The 25,051-nt window shown below is 37.8% G+C and overlaps 1 protein-coding gene across 4 annotated transcripts in view; it reads left to right on the forward strand.

Moving 5' to 3' along the window:
* LOC116427687 (uncharacterized) overlaps positions 1-25,051 on the forward strand; it is a 142,806-nt gene that overhangs the window by 53,548 nt on the left and 64,207 nt on the right. For 2 of the 4 annotated variants that reach the window (XM_076367665.1, XM_076367662.1), the window contains exon 2: positions 18,643-19,114. In XM_076367665.1, coding sequence (XP_076223780.1) covers positions 18,802-19,114 — 313 coding nt within the window. In that variant the 5' untranslated portion in view covers positions 18,643-18,801. Of the gene's footprint in view, positions 1-3,644; positions 4,229-18,642; positions 19,115-25,051 lie in introns of those variants that run through there. The other 2 variants (XM_031978327.2, XM_031978326.2) reach the window with 2 other exon arrangements.

The following is a 25,051-nucleotide window of genomic DNA, read 5'->3' on the forward strand; positions in this document are numbered from 1 at the left end:
TCGTTAATTGTTCATATAGACACAACGAAGGTCGAAGACGATATATACTGTTGAGCAAACAGACATTACGATATATACATTGGAGGTCGATGACGTCGTTGGAGGACGTGTTGCATAGCGGTTCAACAGGATTTCTGGAAAGTAGCACACCATATGTTTGAACGCCATCTGATGAAGACGGCGTGTTAGCTGGATATTCCAAATCGATACCAGCGACTACGATGATTATAGTAATTTTTGCATTACTTGTCAATGAAAGTGTTCGAGGATGTCAGTGTTCTCGTTAGCAGTGACTAAAATAGCGATCGGATAATTATTAATTCAAATATACATCAAAAACGTGAAATATATATAATTCAGTAATAAATGGTTAATTTAGAGATAATTTAAATTATGCTAACTTTAAAGTCAAAGTGTAAGGGAATCTCGTTACGGAGTGATTTTAATAGATTATACATTGTTCAGCACTTATAATTGAAGAGCCGATTAATAGGTTTGCAATAGATAAAATGTGAACATTCCATCAGTGCTAGGCTATCTAGTTGTTGAGTTTGTGGTGCTCTTCTAGTGTGTACGATGTTCAGTTTTCCTTTCTTGACACCTGAATTCCGAAGACTGGATCTGTTCTATATCATAGATACTTCGTAATAACTGCATAGCTAGAAGCTATGTTGCAAAGAGGTCTTAACCTTATATACCACTAGTGCTAGTTAGAAAATACAAATAATGTACATATTCCGAAGAATGTTACATTTTTAGAACATTTTGTACAAAATACCATGAATCGATAGACTAACTATTTTTTGTCAGATTGCGAAACTATCATATCCGTAACCATAACGATCTACGTTCATTAACAAATTCTATCAATTTTAATGTAAATTTTTCCAACATCAATTAATTCACCTTATCACAATAATAATTACGACTATAATATACAATTACCATCAGTTTAAGTATTGTTACGTTAAGTGTACCTCGATTACTGTTACGTTAATCAGTATACAGTTAATGAGTTCCTTAATGACGTATTCTTATGGAAATCTGGTCAAAGGTTTTCCACAGGTTATTCGTCCCGAAAGTCGAGTTATTAATTAACTCGGCTAGAATGGCTGAGTCGTTCACGGATAGAAAGGAATGCAGATGCGAAACCTTTCAGGCTGGAAAAATGTAACGTTACGTGATGAGATTAATCAAATACCACAACGTCGGGGAAATTACGCTATCAAGTGAAACGTATTCAGATTACGGCCCCGTTGCTTTAATCCCGAGGAATTTATGCAAGCCATATAGACACGTCGAAGCTCTCTTAGTTTCATCGTGAAATACTAAATTATGATGTAGTAACCTATGTTAATTATACAGATAGGTTATATAATACGGGATTGTTAATTAGACCGCGAACGGTGTAATTAAACCGTGGTATCCAGCTCGGGGTTTGATAATAAATAAGGTAGTATTTAGTGCTTATCATATCGTAAACGGATAACGAATCTCACATAAATATTAAACGCGAACAGTTCTCGTAGTACGCGATTCTGATTTTTCTTGCGCAATCGTGAAAAATACCGGACACTTTCGTTGCACACACGATGAGAGAGGAGAGAGCTTTCCTAATTAATATACCAATTAATCGATTTGTTTTGGCTCAATATGAAATACGATCCAATCAGGATGCAGATTAATTCAAATATAATTGACGCCGTTTGAAATAGCTGTTTCTCGATGTTTCATTCATTTGTAAATGAAACATAAAATAATTTTGTAATCCGAGTCCTGTAATCCGGTTATTCAAATCGATTCGGAGCTCTTTCGTTTTGAATCGGTCTAATTAGTTTTTCGTCCTTGAAAATCGTTCACGTTAAAACTTAAACTGAGAATAAAAAAATGTGTGATACAGTGCTTTAATACGTGAAATATTGAAATAATATAGCTTCGTTCTTTCATCTATTTAAGATAGACCAAGACAAATCGAATTATCTTCACTTCGACAATAAAATAATGAAACCTTTTAAACATTAATAATAAAAAGTGGAAAAGTATTTTGAAATCCGCCTTCGGCTGATAAGAAACTAGCAACGAGAAACATAACTTGCGATATAATAAATGTGGTTTGGAATCTTATTTTGATTCTTATTCTTATTTAAAGATGTCACCGATATCTCACCACAAAAACTCGAATATCCTGACTAAAACACTTTCAAATGCAAAGGTGTTTGGCACTAAATGTATCACGACTGACCAAATGACCGGTTTTAAAATTTCAATAAGGATTCTGCATTGTCCGATTAATCAGTTTTATCATTTTTGTCCCTCCTTCTGTTTCTGTTTCCAATAAGAAAAATTTGTTCTTTAACTTGTTTACCTTTATTTTACAACTAGTTATTTAACTGGTAGGAATAAGTACATGCAAAGTTCCGATACAGTCAGTGTTAATTGCAAAGAATGTCACCTGCACCTCACCAGAAAGTCTCTCCTAAATTCTCTACTATTTTCACTAAAGCTTTTGCTATTTCTACAAAAAAAAAACTGCCAAATGCAAAGATATTTAATCAATAAAAATGCATTCATTTTTATTGTGATGCATAACGCCATGAATGCTTACAAAACATTCAAACTTGTAAGTCACGTTACCATGCATTTAATTTCATATAGCCTTAATTTTTTTGAAATTATTATACACGTTAACTTTTGGAGTTCAAAAATAAATCAGCTGTATGGTTTAAATGTTCAAAAATTATATGAATAACACACCACGCGAATCAATTGCCAAAAAAGCACGGCCCACCGTAAGAGTATTTCAAATGTAACCGTGTTCGCGAACGTGTTAACACAATTTTTCCAACGATGACTTATTCATTTCTTTAGATAAACATATATGAATTACAACTCTTCTTCGCTCTGCTTTGGTTTTTCATTAAAATATATCCTAGATGCATTCGTACTGTGTTTGACGAATATACACTTCATTTTTTAATTTTATGGTTAACCTGTTAATTATGGAATTTAGTCTGAAAAGTCTCTCACCGCGTGCAATAAGATCAAATAACAAAGCGTACATTCGTCACACTCAGAGAAAATGCATCTACGATACTCTCCAACGAAAAATTAAAGCAAAACGAATAAGAATAACAAATTCATGTGAAGAAATAAATAATTCATCGATAAAATAATGACTATCATTTCGCGATTTAAGACGACGCGTATACTCATTAAACGCAGTTAACTGGTTAAGTAGTACGATTACAACTCTCCCCCGCGCTAATTTTCCACCGGCGTCCCCGATCGAAATTTCACACGGCGTCCTCGGGCGAGAGGAAAATCAACGGAAGCGTACTGCGAGAGAGGGCACGCAGCGGGAAATCTCGGGTGCCGCGGAACCGGAAGCGGCTGGCTCGGCGCGCGGGAAAAGGAAGAGCCCCACCAGCCCGTCCTCCCTGCCAGCCGAACGAACCCGGGTATATACCACCCCCTCCCGCCGTTCCCCGGAAGTCGAATAGAAAGGGAGTGGAAAAGAAAAGGCAGGTCGTAGGAGATCCTCGGCGGCGGTGTGCTCTCGCGTGCCCCTGAGCCTGCGCGATACAGTTTATTTAAACCGGTCGAAGGTGGGGATACGACGGTACTCGGTCTCCGGTTCGCGGCGCGTCCTCGCGGATCGCGAGCTTTAGTCGCACGATCTCGTCCGGAGCGTCGAGCCGCTCCGCGTCGCGCCTCGAGGCCATCGATCGGTCGCCGGATTGATCGCCGCCCACCGCGTTCCTTCTCTTCCTCGGGACTAATTCGAAATCACGGATTGGTGAACACGCGAAAGGAGAGGCACCCACGCGCGCAGGCAACTTGTACTCGCATCAGATACGATCGATCGATCGGTCGGTTGATCGATCCATCGGTCGGTCGGTCGGGTCAGGATCGGTTTTTTTTCTCGTCCGGACACTAAAAGCAAGGATCATCGTCGACGCTGTTCATCCCTGAGCCGCCCGCTTGCTCGCTCGCTCACTCGCTTGCCCGCCGCTTTAGTGAAAGTTTCGACCGCGAGAGATTACACGCAACGTATATCGGTGGTCATGGTTCTCGTGGGTTCGGTGCAGGTGAACCGCGTGCGTGCTACCACACACACGTTCGGTGGATCTTAAAGGTACCTCGGCGGAGCTGGCTCCGGGCGGCCCGGACGCACACCGGTGAGAAAGGTGGGTGCGCGCAGGTGCTGGGGATATGTTTGATTAACACGGTAAGGACTCTCTCGCGACTGAGTGGCTATTGACGGAGAGGCGAACTAGAGCGGAGCTTCTGGGCTGAGTTTTTGTTTTTAAATTGTTGGCTGGGTGGCTATGGGTTGGAGTGTTGTTTGGCGAGATGTAGGTTTCGGGTTATTTAGAGGTTGGTTCGGACATGAGTTTTGAAAGGGTTGGGACATTTGAGATGAATTCATGTTTAGAAGAATAGAAGAGTCCGTTGGATACGTTTTGCTTCTTGATAGTTTGAGGTTTACGGATATTTGAAAGCCTTTTAATGGTTATTGAAATTGTTGTTTATTGGTGTTTATGAAACATTGAAAGAATTAATAGGTTTTAAATATGAAAAAGGAATCGATGTATGTATAAACTGTATTTTTCAAAATCAATTTTACGTGTATGAGTTCATTGAACACTACCGGTATTTGACGGTATCTTTCTTTGTGATTCTCGGATAGTTAAAGTAAACTTGTTATGGTACTATGTTTAGTTATACGATTAAAGTAATGTTAGGAAATGGAAAATGTATCTGTTGAGTATGATCTTCGATGACTTGTTTCGAATAAGTGATTAGATTAATTAAGACACTGTGCAATGACCCTTTGAAAAGAATTATGTTAAGTCCATTGTGGTTCATTGTTTAATTTCATATTTGAAGTAAAGCTCGGAAAGGAGCAGCATCGTATATCAATTGGAATTTTTTAATACTTACCTTAAACAGACGGGTGGCAGGATAAATTGAAACACCGGGTAGATGTAGATGTCTGACAAGAACTAACTTTACGCCCTGTAACATCGTATCAGTCTCCTGGTGACGATTTCGAACTGCATCTGCTGTTTTTTCAAGCCAAAAGGAGAAACTGTTATCCTATTGCCAATCGAATGAACATAAAACTACAATGAACGTAAAATTGCATGCCCTTTAAGAAAAAAATTGTTGACAAAATGTTTTTGACTTGCTTAATTTAGAAAATACAAGGGAATGAGTTCAATTAATTCAGTTACGCTTCTTGATCCAGCTACGCGTTTTAAGAAATGTTAAAAAAAAAGGGACATATATAGAAAACTGTGTCAATGTGCAAATCTCAGAACCAATTAAAGAGGAACTATTCGAATTCTTTGAATTCTTTAACGAAGTACAGTACAAATTATTCAGGAACTGAATCGAGTAACATAATATTCGTTTGCATTCTAAAGTCACGCTCCAAAAATCTATCTACATAAACTTTATTTATCATAAAAAAATACGAACATCATTTAGCTAACATAAGACGATAGTAAAACAGAAATAATGAAAAGTACATTTTTTAATTGAATTTCTAATATTATCATTAATTACGAGAAATAAAAATATTCGAATAACAAAATACCGTATTTGTATCCTCATAAAAATCCATTTGCAATTGGTATAAAGATTATTTCGTCTTTTGCTAAATTCATTCATATTTAATGCTTATTTATAAAGAAATAATAATAATCTTCGTCAGTTCAACATTTATACATGTTTTAAGTATAGCGCAATAAATAAGTCTTCGACCATATTATCATTCAAATATTTTTGTTGAAGAATATAGTTTTACTTCTATTCATACTAATTTTAGAAATATTATTTACCCATAAATCCTTATAATTTTCTTCAACCCCATCGATAGTAAATATAATTGAATTTGAGACCACGTCCCAATAGATTGGTGGCTACCACAAGCCGCAAATCAACGAGGTTGGGAAAAGGAATTTGGTAGTAGAAACGATCGAACGAACATTACATATCGGCAAGTTAATGGATCGAGGATAGGGAATTGCGTACGGTCAATCGAAGTAACTAGCAAACGTTCACGTTGTTTTGCTGGTGAAGCAATCTACAGACGGAATGATATCGATTTACAAGGGACAAACACATACCTGGGTCAAGTAAAATATTGTTTTATAGTATATTAGAGTCATAGGAAAATTGGAGTGATCTTCTTGGTTATAGAGACATTCATTTGAATAGCGGCCGCGAGCAGAAAGTTTAGACGAGTAATATTTCTAAAATTAGAAGCAATATACATCAGATAAAACGATATTAAACAGAAAACGATATCCCTGTAAAGAAGGTATTTATTCCAGTAATTTAAAAACCAGAAAAACAAATGTTCTAATATGTTTGATACTTGTATTTGAAATATTCGTTGCAAGTAAAAGTAAATTGAGAAAAGGAACGGTATAACTCAAAAAAGTTTTCTATTAAAAGCTAACAATTGCCGATTCATATTAATATTAATGATTTCCAATTGTTAACTAACAATCGGTGATTATCGTCCAATGTGAACAATTAGCGAATGAATCATAATTTTATCAATAACTCAATCATTTTTAGGTAGATCTTTAATGATTTGATTCTTCCGTACACAAGCATTAAGCGATCAATCACTCAAAGAAAAAAATTCTAATCGATTGACACACGTTGCTGAATAACACATTTACTGCTCACTACGTGAAACACTATTTTCTCTGCACTGTTCGCGAAGCATTCGAAGTGGAAAGGAATATCAGCTCTAACCAGCAATTTAAGAAAGGTTTCTAGTCCTGACTAGCGGCTGCGTGGCCGCAGAGGAAAATCGGTGCATCTCGCGACTAAAAAGGAAACCGACGTGACACTCGCGGTGAAACCAGAATTCCTGCGGTCGTAGGAAAATGGTGTAATTCACAGCCATGGGAAAATTCGCGGCCCATTGTTCGAGGAAAGAAAGAAAAAAAATGATTCTTTCGAAAACCGTTGTTTAACCGCCTAAATCTGCCCCATAATTTCACAGTTCCAAAGGGAAACCGGGGCAAACCTGAATTTTTCATGTGATGAACAAGTGTGACGAAAGAAAAATTGAAATTAGACACTTAACAGGACATAAAATAGGAGACTATTAATAAGGATAAGTGAAGGGAGTTATTAAAGGCATCCATTATGACGGCAGCGATGCGCTGAAAAATTAGCGATGCTCGTTGGCGAAAGAAAAGCAAATAGGTATTTGTATGTATGTGCGTACGCACGCGTGTGTATGTATGTATACGTGTGTACATGTCAGCGCGCGGTTCGTTGCGCGAGTGTCTATATGCACGTACAGCAAAAATGTTGCACGACGGCTTTTAAGTTCTCCACCGAGTAGAACGAGTTAACTCGTCCTTTACGAGAACCGCTTGTACAGTGAAGTTTGCACTTTTACGAGGATAACACTTTATCATGGCCTGTTGACGAGTTTATTTTGAATTTTCTAGTCTTGTGGAGCGAGGCCGAGTCGCGGCCTGGAAAAAAAATAGACGAGCGTTCCACTGTAAAAGTGCCGGGGCTCGGAGGGATCTCGCTTTTTCTTTGGGCATTAATATGCAAATCGCCGACTGTTTATCGCGAACACGTTGCACATTCAAATATCAGGCTTATCTTGCACGTAAGGGTATTTTTATCCCCGTAACAACGCTAGATGCGACGATACGTTTTTATTGCATTTTTCCTCTTTTACTGCTTCCTTTTTCTTGTTACTAAGTAACGCGAGCGCAGGCGTCGTAGATTTTTGCATCTGGTTCCCAGATAATGTTAACGCGCGATTTTATATGTGCTCACGTATAGAGAGGGACGTGTGAATCGGACACTTTACTGGCTTCGCTCTTTATTAGGCAACAGTTGCAACATCTTTTTTCTCGTCGTTGGTTTTTTGGTTTCGTGAGATTGTAAGGTCACTGTCGACGACCTAGTATCATACTTTTTCAATTGAAAACTGCGTATGGTGTGGTCATAGGTCTTGAAATTCACAATTGGTGCTAACGACACAGCACACTGTGCTTTTATGATTCTAACGGCTGTACATTTTGTGCCACTCGTGCCTTTGTAGTTTAAACTCGAACGCTAATATGTAAAGAGGAATTAGTTTTGGGACGTTTGTAAATATACAGTTTTAATGAATCGTTTTCATTGAGTGTTAAGTAAAAGTTCTTGGGAAATTATATTTTGATAGCGGTAGAAATATGAGGTCGTTATCTTATCTAAGCAATATGAATAAAATTATTAAAATATTTTTATATTATGTTATGTTAATGTTATCATTGCTCGTACCACTTTAAAAAATAATTGAAATTACAAAACGACCCGCATTCTAGTTTGAAGGTAAACTTTGAAGGTAATATCATTGGTATTATTTGAAAGAATATATTTAAATTTCAGATTGCTCAATTAAGAAGTTCTCTCACTTTTTATTAACCTCAGCTGAAATAATTTGTTCGAATGCTATAGTCTTAAGTAATCTGTTAGTTTCCAAAATAATTCTTTCCATTAAATAAGTATTAGTTTTTTTCTTCTTTAGAAATCTGTATGAATCAAACCACATCAAATTCGACTGCAAAAATCTAACAGAACCCTCTTAAAACTCCATATTCTTAAAAAGTAAAATAAAAACCAATTTTGATCATCAACATCTTTAAAGATATGTAACAAGAACAGATTTTCGATCACAACAACTTTTTAAGAAATCAAAAGGAACATTAATTTTCGATCATCGTGACTTTTTAAAAAGTCATAAAAATAGCAGCTTCTTGAAAAGTTGCAACAAAAATCGATTTTCGATCCAAATAACTTTTCGAAAAAACATAAAGGACCCAAGGACTCTTGCTCGAACGTGCACGGTCGCGAAACGATCGATCCGGATTAAAAGTCCCGCGATCCCTCGAACGGTGGCTCCGTTCTCACGGAACTCGGCTCGAAAAATATCAAAAGCATCGCGCGCGTGCACGATCATAAATTCAGACGGCTTCGGCATCTGAAAATAACATTATATACCGTTTTCTTTCTCGCCTCCGCGTTCTCGTTAATTACGATCGCGGATTTACAAGAAAGTAAGACGCGCGCCGACTTTCCTGCCCTCCGCGGTTAATTAAAATCAGTTCGGTCAGTTCCGCGTGGTTCCACGACAAATTACGCCAGGAACGCGAGTGGAGCCTTTTGACGAAAAGCTGGACAAAATTTATAATTTCATAGGATTTTCATAAAAATTGGTGTACTCCTCTTTGGAGTTGCTAAATTCGAATATTGTATCAAAAATATCAAATACGAAATGGCAGATTACATTACTGATATAAACAAAATTTTTAAGTAAATTTGTGTAAAAATTGATTGTTTTTCAACTTTTAATAAAATTTATGCAATTAAAACATCGAATTTAATAGAGCGATGTTAATTTGAAAACGTTTTTGGAATGATAGTTTACTTTTAAAAGTATTATTGAACTAACCGTCCTAGACCGAAGCTTTGTCAAGTTATAATTACGAAGATACTATTAAGTAAATTTATATCAATGATTTAGCTAAGTTTCCTTATTTTATATTAAGTTTTTACAAATACATTAACCTTACTAATGGCAGAGATATCGTTAATATGATTTAATAGAGCAGACTGTATATACTCCTCAGTGGCACTTTAAATTTAAATAGCTCAAATTGGTGCAATAATGTGCAAATTTTCAAAATTTGTCCGAACGTGATATTCTGTGACCTCACCCTTGTTTTCCTTCCAGTTTATTAAAACTTGACTAAGCTTTATGGTACATTGAGATAGGAATTACAAGGGTAAGTTCAAGGATATTTTACTTTATTTGTATGGCTAATGTATGCGTATGTCATCCATTTTAAGAGTCAAGTGTTGTAAATAAGAAATTTGGGAAGAGAAATTATCTACGGCACATTAAAGATGCTCTAATTTTCGAGACATTAAGAAGCTTGAAATCTCGTCAACTTTGACGGTCTCAGTAACCAATCAATATATTTAAAAATTTTAAATAATATTATATACACTGAAGTGTGTTCAATAAATCTACTGCTGAAAAAAAACGCTGATATATCCTCGAAGGTTTAATTTTAGCCATTTTTTCGTCAAAAGGCACCAGTGCGCACCGTTACACGGAACACGTCGAACGTTTTCCAGGCCGGCGTGCTCGCCGCTAACGGGCGAATTGCTAAATCTGAAACTTTCACTCGTCCGCCGACGTATCGCGTGCTCACAACGAAAAAGTTTCGTTCTCTTTATCGTTCGTTATCGCCTTCGTATCGCGATTTTATTCGTCGCGTTCGGGCCGGTTGCGAGAAGCGATCTCTTGATCCTGAAGAGGAGAAGTACTACTTGTAGAAACGGATTCAGTATCGTTAAACTGTAGCAAGGTATAATCGTGAGAAACAGGCGCGCTAAAAGGAAACAAGAATCGATTGTTGCTTAACCAAGGACGTTCACACGTCCTCCCGCAGTAGGATGCAATAGCGGGTCAAACGTACGAAGTTTAGGTTGCGAGTCGGCTACGGATGCTCTCTTTCGCAATTTCCAGTTTCTTCAAGAGGAATTTGGGGAGATTTGTAAAATCCTTAATTATCCTGTTTAACAATGAAACTTCGATGTCTAAAAAATATCTAAGTATTCTAGAAGATGTTAATTGTTGAGTGCAAATTATATTTAAATAAATTCGTATATTTTAGAAATAACAATTAAGAATTATTCTTTTTATGAAGGGAACTTTAACAGAGCAGCAGTAATATAAATATTGTTATGAATTTCATTATAATATAGATTTTAAAATTGACTGGAGATGAGAATTATTAATCTAAGTATTATATTAGGTTGGTGCGTATGAAATGTCGGATTTTTAAGTGAATATATAAAACTGCATATCTTTTTTCAAAAGCTGTTTATTTAATTAAAATATGCTCCATTTGCTTCAATACACTTTTCCCAACGAGATTTTAATGCATAAATGCCTGCCTTAAAGAAACTCTGATCTTTAGAATCAATAAACTCTGATATGGAATTTTTCAGGCTGTCTTCATTTTCATACTATTTAGCCCGTAAAAACTGTCCTAAATGTTTAAAAAAATGGAAGTCGGTTAGCGAAAGATCCGTTGAATAAGCTGGGTGTTGCAAAATTTCATATTTTAATTCGTTTAATTTCGCAATTGTTTTGTACGACGTATGCGGCCGAGCGTTGTCGTGGAGAAGTATTGGGCCATGCAGATTAACAAGTGATGGGCGTATAATTTTCAATTTTTCATGAATTTCATCAATGTAGTACTTTTCGGTTGTAATTGTCTCCCCAGTTCGAAGGAATGAGTAATGAATTACTCCGGTCACATTCCACCAAACAGTTATTAAAATTTTGCGTGGATGAAGTGATGGCTTTGGAGTATGAGCACAAGCCTCATCCCTATCAAGCCACCGAGCACACCTTTTCCTATTGTCGTAAAGAACCCATTTTTCATCACAAGTAATAATCCGATCGAAAAATGGCACACGATGAAATCGGGTTAGTAATGATGAGCATACGTTCAACCGATTGAGCTTATTTCGCTCGGTTAGTTCGTGCGGTACCCACTTATATATTTTTTTCACCTTGCCAATTTCAGAAAGGTGTCGCAATATTGTTGTATGGTCAACTTTCATTCTGGTAGCAAGTTCCCTTGTAGATACAGTTGGATTCGTTTCCACCAATGCTTTCAGAGCATCATTTTTCACAGACGTTTTGGGTCTTCCACGTGGTTCATTTTGTAGGGAATAATCACCAGACCGAAAATTTTCAAACCAACGCTGCACTTTTTGATCGTTAACAGTATTTTCCTCAAATGCCTGATTTATATTGCGTGCAGCTTTTGCAGCATTATTATCAAGTTTATACTCATATAAAAAAATTGTAGGAATTTCGGTTGAATTCATGTCGGTATAAAATTCAAAACAAATAACAAAAGGGGACACTTTTGAGAAAATTTTCTTTGTTGAAATATGACTCTCACAATGGACAGTACGACTATAAATGAGGTTATGCCAAAAACGAAAGCATAACGAAAACAGGGAGACCAACGTTTACATGTAAAGAGAAGCCGACATTTCATATGCACCAACCTAATAATAGTAGCATCTAATAAATGTAAAATGCAATTATTATTTGGTTCATCTTTTCTTTATTTCCGATCGCCTCTCCCAATTATTTCGTAGTATGTAGTTATATTTAATGTAGTTTAAGATGACATATATACTCGTCAAACGGTGTTAATTGGTTCAAAATACTGTTTCGACTGCCTAGGAATCTTGCCGAGTGTTTACTTGGCAGTCAAAGTGTTGACCCTTTGTACTCCTATGTCGAGCGTGACTCGACATCAGTTTTATTCATAGGTATGTTTCTTTATCAAGATATTTTTCAAATAGATTATATTATTACGTTATTTTCAATATTATTAGTGAAAAGAATCGTTTAAACTGCTCTCTACAAACTAAGTATTTTTCAAACGTATTTCAAATAAAATAATGATAATAATACAGAGTTATCGATGAAAATATGTAAAAAGAAATTCGGGGTGCAAGGGATTAATGTCCGAAATGGAACGGATTAAAAGATATAGCACCGTGTTCACATCGGTCGCCAAGTGTTAATTGGAGAGGAGCGTACGTCTCCGCGTAATTAATTTCTTTCGTGCTCCATAGCAATTTCACCGGGGAAGCGGCGCACGCCAGCGATTACGCGTGTTACAGATGACAGACACCCGGCCGATTACACCGGTCCCGGCAATACCAAAAAAGGAACGTGCCGGAAAGTGAAATGGCTCGCGAAGTCGATTTCGCGAGAACGAAAGTGTTTCGAAAGTTTCGCTGATCGGGACCGGCCGCACGCCGCCACTAGAAAAAGTCCTTTGTCGGCAACGAATTTGGAACGGCCGTGAGAGATTTTTGTATATCGAGGAATGATATATGCCGAAATTAATCAAAATTGAATTAATATTCATTTTAAATATATATCCGAATTTTCTGACAGTTCTATTTACATATTTCATGATGATAATAATCAACGATGGACTGATGTTTTACATTAGTAACGCTCCACGTGTATAATACGTATTAAAATTTATGTAAAATTATCATTGATAAATCGTAATGAGTATTTCCTTTTCACTTAAACGTTAATATTTATTATAAACTTAACTATTTAGTTTTGTATTATTTCGAATATTGCATTTATTAATGCATAGTCTCTCTTTCGTTTTGAAATTTCATTGTAGTCGGTCAGTAATGAAGGAAAATGTAACAAAAGTATTTAAACTATAATATGTTATCTATGTCTCAATAGTTTAAGTAAATACTTATACATGACGGATCATGCGTGTCCTCATTCCGAGTGACTGGTCATAGAATTACATTTGTGTAATAAACGGGTTAATTCTCAGATAAAAAGAAAACTCCGAATCTCACGATCTCGTATACAAAATCGAAGTTCCTAAAACACCGGATCGCGTATGCGGGGACAGAAGCTAACCGGCGCGTATCCCCGTAACGGAATACAAAGCGTTTGACCAGACCCAATCGGCATACCGAATCACCATACCCGTGGAACAAAGCCCGCGCGCCATTTTCGTCAGCGAGTAAGTAGTAAATACCGGTACAGTAGAGATGCGCGAGAACCTGAGAATATAGGATCTTAATATTAAAATATTCTATCTATATTTTTTATTAATTATATTCTGTTCTAGTTATTATCTACTATTATGTTGGATAAAGAATAAAGTTGCATTTTTAAATGAAGAAAAAGATTTCTCAGATAAATAGAATATGTCGATACAAGACAAAACAAACTGTTGGAAAGAAAAGCTGGTATAAGTTTTAGAAATACATATTTATTTCATGTAGCAAAACAAAGGAATAATAATAATAATGACATTTCATAAAACAAAAGTACATTTTATTCCGTGTTACTGGCTGATTGTTATTGGCTGATTCGGTAAACGTAGATTGCAAATGAAACAGAATTCAACAACTTCTCATTTTTATATCACTTTGTCGTATTCTGTTTCACTTGCAATCTTCGTTTATGCGAATCAGTCAATAACAAAAGCAGCCGAAACCGAGGAGTTAACGTTCGTCAAGAGTAGACGTGTCCCCTTGCCGCACTTGCCTCTCCAGTTCGAGGGACAAGTTACGAAACGTCGTTGGAGGACAATACATTTCGCCTTTCACGTTAGCTTCATCGGCCATAGGTTTAACCCCTTGCTCTATAGTGTCGTTTCAGACTCCTGATGAAGATTTCGAATAGAATGTAACAAATATAAAGATTACTCAGTTCGTTTGAATTCAAATGAAATATTATTCCTTTGTTATCAATGATTATGCTTTGGAGCAAACGTTAACAGAGGGTATACTCAAAATTTTTTACGTATTTTCAATAAATTATTAATAACAAAACAGTCAGATCGATCATAGTTCCGAAGTAAATCACATGGCAAGCGGTTAAAAATGCACAGGGGCAAGGGGACTCTTTCACTCACGACGCTCGGGCCTTGGCGCGCGCCAATAATGACCATGCGTCGAAAGCCGAGGCGACTCGAGCGTCGTGAGTAGAAGAGTCCCCTTGCCCTTGTCCACTTTTAAATCTAAGGCCGACGGAACTAACGTGAGAGGCGTATAGTATTTACTTGAATCTGATTCTATCGGAAACCTGACTCGACTCGATCGTCTGCTTCTTAACATTTTCGTGTTTCCGCACGCCTCCGCCATACAGCCACTGAATAAAATTTCCGCCGGGGAAACGAACGTGTCTCTACTCGCGTTACATTAGCGATGATCTTGACCCATGGGCAATTAAACGATCATTATGCGGCGATTACACGAGTTCCAAGGCAAATAAGAGGCTCGAAGGTGGAAGGAGGGCTCCGGTCTCTCGGGTTTTACGGGCGAAGGAAGAGAAGAAACAGAAAAAGAAAAGTAGCCGGTCATGCGTATTCATGACCGGAACCGTGGATAATGCCCCGGAGTCTCCGCACATCATATCTTACACAGCTGGAATATTAATTCTTGTCATTCGTATGCAATGCGCGCGCGCGCGCCCCAGCCATCCAGCGAGGCTGCGGAATGGTACAGGTGCAAGTCACCGAGGGAAACTGCATTTTTCCGTCGCGGCTGACTATTTCGCGTGAACACTCGTTCGCGCTCGGTACGGGGATTATTAGAATTTCATTTAGATCAATTAGATAATGATAGAGCTTATCGTGACTCGAAAGGAATCGGTGCACGCACCGGTAGTTTGAACTCCTTTGTTGGCCCGTCGGGGATGACGCGGTGATTAGATCGAATCCTGTAATGGATTCTTTTCTGCAGCTAATTTGTTGCGGGGAACGGCAGATGTTAAACGGGACTCGCGATCGAGATTGTAATTTTATCGGGGGATTGAATGCTTCGCCGGGGTGAGCGTGCGTTATGTTTGAATCTTAAGTGACTACGATTCGTCTTTTTTTCGTGTTTCTTGTTCTCCTCTTGTGGATAATGCTCGTGATTGATGTTTGCCCGGGGTGTCTGCGGTTGAAACGACACGTGTCGTGCTTGTAAAACTTTCCGAGTCGAGTCTTAGATTTCGAATTTAGACGTGTAATGTAAATGTATCCTTTTATTGGAAGTATTCGTCACCTTTCATTTGTAAGTGTAATTTCTATTTTTATAATGATATCAATTGAACTTTGAAGACTTTGAATGATTATAATTAGTTTAAAAAATGTCGATTCTTAACCTTGTGCTTAATCATTGTTCTGCAACTACGCCCATAATACGTTATTAAATTTTATTATTCATTCAATTTAATTTAAACTTGTATTTAGACATTTAATTTTACACATTAAACTTCGTAAAACGCATCAATACGTAAAATATTTAAATAAAATAGCTTTATTCCTTAATTTAGGTATATTTCCTCATTTTGTAGCTAGTTTCAAAATCGTCTATATCTGATTAGAAAATGTTGAATACATCTAGTGAAAAACTTTCAAACACAAGGGGTAAAACTAAATTCGCTCCTTACCACATTCTGTGTCACCGAAAATTTCGGTTATATCTTGCTTATAAAGAGCTCTGATTGTTTCAATAAAATATTAATAATATTATTTCTTTACATTTTCGCTGCTTTCCCACATATATCGCTATTCTTTGACACATGTCTCATAAAAACTGTTTCTCGCGAGGAACGTGTTAAAAAAGGCCACAGCAAAAATTAATCCCAATTTAGGTCGAAAAACATTTTAGAGCCTGATCAAGGTTAACATAAATGAAATTTCAGAACCTTGCTATAACGAAGTAAATGACGACCGATAGCCGCCCCTCGAGTGCAAAGGACAAAGGGCTAAATTATCAAGGTTAATTATCCGGAAGACAAATTTTCGTTTTCGTAAGCCAGTCCGCTTCCGTTGTTTCCAGGGATCGATAGACAGCGGCGTTCGAATCAATTACCCTTAATTTGTCGGGCGGGCTGTCGCGTGTCAACACCGTTTGCAAGAACAATCCTTAACCGACCGCGAACCAGCCCCGTTCCATCATTCCGTGGCCGTTTTTTCGCGCCGTTGCCTCTCTCTCGTCTGAAAGACAAACACCGGTGGCGACACAGCGGTACGCCACGGGAGATAATCATCGTCATAAATTCATCATCATCACCATCATCGTCAAGCCGCTACGGGAGAGTATAATCACTCGTTAGCGGAGAGGCGCGCTACGCCGGCGGCGAATCACTGTCAAGGCTGCCACGCTTCGCGGAATAACGAATTCCATCGGTAGAAAGGGCCCTCGTTCCACGCTATTCTCTCGTCCCTGTGATATTATTCAGCGCGCAACTCCGGCCGATGATTTATTGGCCGGGCCCTGGCAGCGCGAGGGATGAATCTAACGTTTAACTCTTCCGTTGTCGCAGGGGAGTATAATCGAGTGCGACGAACGAATTTCTGGATACCAGAGGCCTGTGATTACAGGTGACCACAGGTTCCTTTAAAGTAAAAAGGGGGATGAGATAATTTCATTTGTCCTGGATACTTCTCTTTGGTTCATATTTGACTTGTTGTTGGGCTGGGTTGAAAGATGAAGTATTTATTAAAGAACTATTTATTTATCAATCTGGAATACATGTTCTTCTATTTTCTTACCTTTAAATTGCGTTTAAACAAAAAATGCAGGGAACAGAATGAAGTTTTTGAAAAAATATTGCAAGTTCATAAGGATTTCAGTAACAAAACTCTGTTATTGCATTGTTCTTGAGGTTTTTGGAGTATTCAGATTGTGTTTATGTTACACTAGGTCAGGTTGCTTCTAGAGATTAGAGAAACTAAATAAAATTAAATGAGTAATAGCAAGTATGAATGCGTTGAATATGAAACATAACAATATTTATAAGAATACTGTACTCCTTAAACGAATTGCTGTATGATACACATGTGATGCGTGATCGCAAACATGTTAAATCAATCAATCGGCCATATTAGATCACCCCATAAGTTCGTGCCATGTTGTGTTAATACTTCTCGCGTTACATTTGGTAATCCCAGAGCAATACAACTTTGAACTGCTCCAGTTTAGTCAGAAGAAGGTATTTGAGAGCGATAGGTCGTGAAGTTAGAAAAATTTTATATTTAACACGTTGACCGCCACGAGAATTTAGAGCTTTTCGTATAACATTACTTATCATATCGTAACAAAGGTAAACGGTATTATTGTAGAATTAGTTATTAATGGTTTAGTATCATAGTTCTTAAGTTACACTATTATTTAGTTACTCATAGTTCTAAATATTTTAATTCGATCTCAGTTTCCACAAAAATTATGAATTACTTGCATCACAATTTTTACGTTACACTATTACCTAATTATATACACTATTAAATATTTTCATTCGCCATTAGTCACCTTACGAATTATAATTGTTTTTAATCAATTTGGAAGTTCTGGTCATTCAAATTCTGGTGACCACAGTAGCAGTCAACATGTTAACCCTCTGTAAGCCCATACAACTTTGAAGTCATACATCAGTATATTGGCATCTTGTTGATTTATTTCATTTGGCACTCAAAGTGGTGAATAAAATTAAGTGATCAGTTAACTTAAACTTATATACGCTTAGGCATGAATGTTTAACGTCATTGTAATTTGAAAGTTATAAAATATATTCGTTTAATAAAATTATTGAAACTATTGAATACATTGTTAATTCGTATTCATATGTGGATATTTATTAATTTTGTACTGCATAGATTTTGTTATAATCATGAACAAAAATTCGGCCCATAAAGGTTTAACACAAAAACCTCCAGGCAGTTAAATTGATTTTTCGAAATTTCTCTACAAAATCTCCAAGAGCGCATGTATGGAGATTATCATTGATTTACAATTCAAATAGCGCATTGCTAAATCAATTGCTTTGATAATTTCTCACAGAATCATTTGTTATCCTTTTAATACTCGCAAAACGAAGAAATTAGAAATGGGTCATCTTGACCTGTCTGGTAGCTTCAGTGTTAATCAAAAATTATTTTATATAAAAATAGAGAACTTATGGGACGACCTAACAATTTTCCGTACGATCCAAATCTCCTAGTCAACATCGTTTCCCTTTTCCAGAACGAAACTGGTTTCCTGTGGCGAAACGCGTGACCGTGCCCGCCACCGCCACCGCCGCCGCCACCGCCGCCGCCGCCGTCGCCGCCGCCATTCACCGTCGAAGTCCGCGAAGAAGTGCCCGGTGTCTATGAGACCGTGAAAGCCAGGCGGTGCGTGACGATGTCGTCGAGCGGTGAATTTTCGACGCTGTCGAGCGGTGAGGTCACCGGGACAGGCGACGACTCGTTGCCCAGCTCCCGGGAGGCGACCGCGGAAGCGGCGAATTCCGGGGGCGGATTTATGCCGCTACGCGAGTTCCTGGACAGATTCTCGTTGCCGAGGGTGGTCAGAGTGGAAGGCGCCGGCGGAAGGCCGATACTGTTGTACAAACAACAGCAACGATCGTTGCGAGTCACGGCCACCCTGCTGATGCACCGTTATCGCCATGATGTTAAAGTTGGACCGGAAATCGTGATCCCGGAAGGGTATCCCGGTGAGTATTCTATTTGCCCGAGCTTTCTACTGTTTGCTTTTCAGGTGTGTTCCTGTCGTTGTGTAAGGGGCTACCGGCGTGGTGCGGCGCCACGATAAAACACGAACGCGTTAACGTTAATGAATCTACCCGTAGCACAGTGGAAACCCGTACAACTATAAATAATTGCTGCCGATCTCCGGCGGCGCGACGCGATCAGAAAAATTGTTTAGAAAGATTACGTGGCAATAAATGTTAGAGGTATTAAATGCTATTAGCGCTTTAATATCTAGGGATCGCGTTAGATTTATCTGCACGTTACATTCGCGCGTTATTATTTATTTTATATTAAGAGTTACATCGCGATGCCTGCTCGAATGATATTACTGTCAGGGCCGTGTAGTTTTGACGTTGCAACAATAAATTCCCTTGCGAGAAATAAACGCGAGCGGTCTGGGATAAATCGGAATTCTTCTTTTGTGCCTTCCGACGTAGAAGACACTGAACATTCAAATATACGTTCTTCTATTTACGAAAATCATGACTCTTCAACTCTTAACCCCTTACCCTATAATATGTCAGGCTTCTGAAGATATCAAATAGAACTCAATATATATAAATATTATCCAATTCGCTTCCGAATTAAATATTCTTTGTCTATTATCAACGACTACACTTTAGAGCAAACGTTGACACAAAATATACAATTTTTCTCTTATTCTCAATGAATTATAAATAACAGAGTAGGGTAGATCGAAGGAAATCGGATTGTCTTCTCTTTGACAATGAAGGAATAGAGATAGTTAATCGTTAATAATAAAAAGTAGAAAAGAATTTTCAAATCCTTTTTTGGCGAAAAAGAAACAGGACACGAGAAATATATGTGCGATATAGTAAGTGTAGCCTGAAATCTAATTGCAATCCAATTGGTCCTTTGATCTGATTCGCTTCGGTCTACCCTATTTAATACTAAAACTACTGGATGGGTCAAATTATCGCATCTCAGAATTTTTGTTTTGTAGGTGTTTCAATTATGAAGGCGTTCTTGCGAAAGGTTCTCAATTAAAACCGTGTATTTGCACGGAGACAAGGTTATCTCTGTGATTGCAAGATTTCTCGGTACTTTTGATGTTAACCCGATTATGGTTCAGAAATCATAGGACGAGGGGTTAAAACAATCATCCTCTCCATTCATTCATTTGTAATTCCCCAAACCATCTCAAACTCAACGCCTCAGCACAAATCAAATTACATTCCATTTACGTACGCAAGTCGCAAAAATTCGGTTGACATAACTCCAGCGTAGCCGGTAATGCGCGTCGAAGTCATTGATACGAAAGAATCTCGTTATCTGCACGATCGGTAAATAGAACAAGCGCAGAAAGAGCCGCGGCAAGATTTCTATCATCGCTGAACCGGGCGGCCAGTGTCTCTTAGCATTCGGAACGGAGCCGGCGGTTTTCCCCACCCCCTACGGCCGATAAATCATGTCAAGGAGAACCGTCAAAACGCTGGCCGGGGGAGAAAAAGCGAAAGCCGATAGGCGCGCGGCCAGAAATTCATTAAAGCGCGGCGCGCCGCGCCGGTGGCGCTTAATGGACCGCGAGGTATCCGTAACTGCATAGAATTGACCGGCGCGGCGTAGTGTCGATATATCGATCACGTCGACGTCGATGATCGATCGAGCACCAGCGAATCCTATCGGGAATTCGATCTCGGATTAAAGCTGCGCTGCAGCTGCTTGCACAAGATCGCGGCCAAGAAAGCCGCCGATTAATAAGCCGTACCTTTGATCGATGAAAACGTTTGCGAGTTTCCATCTTTGTTTCTTTTCCTCCTCTTTCCCGTTCGTTCATTCCCCCTCCCCCTTCTTTTTTCTCGAACCCTTCCCCTTTTTCTTCTTTTCTTTCATCCATCGAAGTTTCTCAACCGGTCGATGAGCTTTTTATGGAACGTTTAATGCCCGGGGAAATCGGTTCTCGTGGCCGTTATTATTTCGCTTATTAGCTACAAAATGCCGGCGATAAATTCTTATGGATTTTTAAGGGTTGATTCGGGGAATGGTTACATACTTCGCTTGGTATGGGGAGTGGGAGGGTAAGTTTGTAGTGGTTTTGTAGTTTGTGTATAGAGTTTCGGAAGAGGTTCGTTGTTATAGGATATTTTTGGTGTATTGAAAGTTAGTGTATAATATATAAATAATTAAAATAAAAGTATGAAAAATGCTGAATGTGGAAGTAATAAAATAATTTGGAATTTGAAAATAATTGTTGAGTAAGTGAATTTAATGTGTAAATTAACATAGTAACGGAAATTTCATCATCGTGGACGCTGGAGTTCGTTAACCGTTAACATTGAATTATGCTAATTAAATATGGATCGTAAATAAAGTAATGAAACTGAGAATAAGATAAAGAATAATGTGGGAAGGAGGAAATAAAAATGGTCTGTTCGACATGTTCCTTGAAATGACATTTGTTTGAAGAGCTGTGAGGATAGGTAATTTTATTGGTGACAGTCAATTAATATACATACTCGTATGTAGGACAAATTTACGATCGTCTCACAATAGTATTTTATTATTTAACGAGGATCCGTCAACAGTGTGGAGTGATACTCCGAAAGGAATGGTTAAATAGGTTTACGACACACAGTGTAGAATGCTTGTTAAACAATTTAAGTGGTGAGCATTTCAAAATCCATGTAATTACGGGTCGTTAAGATCTCTGAATGATAGATACGTTAATCGAGTGGTATTGTATCTTACCTGGTGTTATAATTCATACTCATTAAATAAAAGACTACTAAGATAGCTCTGAAAGCTAACTTTTATTAGATTATTTGTCTTCGTAGCCGTAAAATGTTTCTTCATCGTGATCCCTAATGAAATTTCAAATTACTTTGTTGTATTGGATTTCATGCATTAGACTATTTAACTATTCTGTTTCTAATTATTCCGATAACGTTATTCTCCTGAATAATTCATTCCAACTTTTCCTTTTTCCATTGCTTCGAAAGAAATTGTAAATTCCCGTTTATTGTTCGTATTCATAATTAACTTTAAGCTAAATATAATAATTACTTCGATGAAATTAAAATAGATTCCCTTTGTAATAACATTAAAAATAATTGCTTGGAATATGATCGTAAATGAATATCTGTTTAGAGAAACCTTCTCTCAAATATTAATTTTAAGAAAAAAGAATGGAAGCAATATAATAATGTTTACAAAAATTATATAATATAAAAACAGTGATGGATACAAAATGTGATAAAAAAATATGATAAAAGAAGCTGATGTATTTTGTATAAATTTCTAGTATTAAGTGTATCGATCATGAAGATTCTAATATTTCTGGTGTACACGATTTATTTACACATCATTTTCAATGATACAAATTCTTCATCCTTTATGGGAGCAATCTTCATCTTTCAAAATAACGAATATTAATTGTAACAAGACACATTCAAACTCCATATCAAACTTCATAAACATTTAAGAAAATTCATTTCTAATTAATATTCTTTCACAGAAAAGGCAATATAATTCATGTAGTGTCAACTTTTAACTCATAAATCGTTGTCTTTTATAAGAGAAGCTCCTTGTAATCAGATCTCGTTGAATTGAATTCAGTTTACACGGTCCATCCACTAGCAGTGGTAATCCTAATAAATAATCATAGAATTACAACGGTGTATAAATAACGCGCTATGTATCACAGGGTGTCTAGTATAAAGGGTGAAACACCCTCGAGACGCTGAATCGAGGAATCGCTTACAATTACAACATCTCGAAGATATTTCCTCGGCGCAAAGGAATCGGGATACATAAGACCACGTATTTATTCGCTTATTTACCCGCGGCCAAGTGTGTACATATGTAATCGGGTTGTTGCGGGTACAGCGGTGATTTAACCGAGGCTAGCAGAAAGAAAGTAACATGATTGTAGGTGGCAGTGGCCATTTAACAATGAAACCGACCGACGGGCGTCGGGGAAGCGTTCGAGTTGAGTCGCGTTTGATCCTGGACAAATGTTTCACTTTTCGATATTTAATGGTTATATTTCATTCTTTCTGATTACGGGGGGCTTCGTTTGACATTACAATTTTTAATTGATAGAAATGTGGTTAAAAAAATTATGGATGTAGATAAATAAAAATACTTTTATGTAATTTAGAATTACTTTAAATATTATCGAAATTATTTAATTTCTTATTGAAATTATTTTAATTATTTTCTATAATTTAATATAGATAATAAAATCATGAAACGAGTTCATATTTATGTAACTCTCTTGACTTATCTAGAATTCATAAGTTAAACAGTTCTCGCTAAAAGAATTTTAATCTGAAAATGTAACAAGTTATATAAACATCAAATGATATCAATTCACTATGGTATGATTTTCATTTATTCAATTATGTAATGACTATTATTTCTCACGCTTCTATTGCTTTAAGAAATCTCAGCAGATGAAAATTTCAAAAAGTCAATTTGACTGCTCAGTAGTTTTACCGATCAAACTCCCGTATTCGTCGAATTCCAATTCAGTTCGCAACCGTCGCTTGGCTGCGAGCGTCACCGATCCTCCGATCTATAAATAGTGAAGGGAAGTATAAAGCAATGCGGCAAAACTCGCTGTGAATTATAATCTAATGCCGCGTGTACGTCCACGATCCGCGGATCCTTGCCGCACGAGTGTTCGGTTGCTTTCACACTACAATTCTTGAATCGCGATTTACGTCGCCCGATACTATTGGAAGGTCACTTGATGTTCAGCGTCATAGCACAGGAACAAAAAGAGTCTATCATTAGGGATTTTGTTTACGGTTTTGATTGGTTACATTTAACCCTATTGACAAATAGCAAATTAGTATCGAAAATGAGATGAAAAAAGATGAATCGTACATCGAGAGTGCTACTGCTAGACACGCTTGAAAACTATAGAGTTTCTTTTCAACCGGGCAGTCTGCAATAGAAGAACATTTTCTCAGGCGCTGGGTACAGGGCAATCGAACTCAAAAGAATCCATAACTTTCCGAAATTGTGTTACTACTACTGCAGGTCCTATCACAGACTGTCCAGTTGAAAAGAAACTCTAGTTTTCTTAGCTATAGCATCCCCCGCCATATGATTCGTGAAGTGCGTAGCTCTTCTCTTCTCCATTCGCGATACTAATTTGCTATTAGTCAATGCAGTTACGAGTAATCAATCAAAACCATTAAAAAATCCATAGCAAGAGACCCTGTTTGGCCCTGAGCTATCCCGCTAGACATCAAGTCATCTCCCAATTGTACAGTCTGAAGATCACTGATGGCAACGCTGGGGAATACTGCTTTCATTGAGGAATAAGGCCCCAAATCACATTCAAATCTGCGGCGATGCGGGCATCGCTACAAGCGATAGGTTTGAACCTTTTTCACTTTTCGTTTGAGTGTAACATGTATCATAAAAGCTTGAAAGACCCAAACCTATCGCTTACAGCGATGCTTGCATCGCCGCAGGTTTCGTGTACGGGGGACTTTAGGAGTGCGGTCTCATTGATCAGCTTCCATCGTTTCTCATCTGATTTTCGATACTAATTTGCTATTCGTCGGTACGGTTACACATAACCAATCTAAACCATAAATAGAATCCCTAGCGAGACCCCTCCTGTCCCTGTACCGTCCCGCGAGACATTAAGTGATCTTCCAATAGTATCGGGCGACGTGAATCGCGATTCAGGGATCGTAATGTGAAAGCAGCCTTCCTTCCCGAATACTTGCGCCACCCTCGCTGATCAATGAACAACGGGGCGTCTATTATTCAACGAACGGGTCGCGGCGGAGGTGGTCAGTGACATACGGCCGCGAGTAACGGCCCCGTCCCCTCGTATTAGCATAACGCCTGACGATACTTCTTTTTTTTCCAATGAAAACGCATGAATTACGTATGCGGGACCGGGCGCAGCGTGGGCT

Source organism: Nomia melanderi, chromosome 1 (genome assembly GCF_051020985.1).
Source record: "Nomia melanderi isolate GNS246 chromosome 1, iyNomMela1, whole genome shotgun sequence".
Taxonomy (NCBI): domain Eukaryota; kingdom Metazoa; phylum Arthropoda; class Insecta; order Hymenoptera; family Halictidae; genus Nomia; species Nomia melanderi.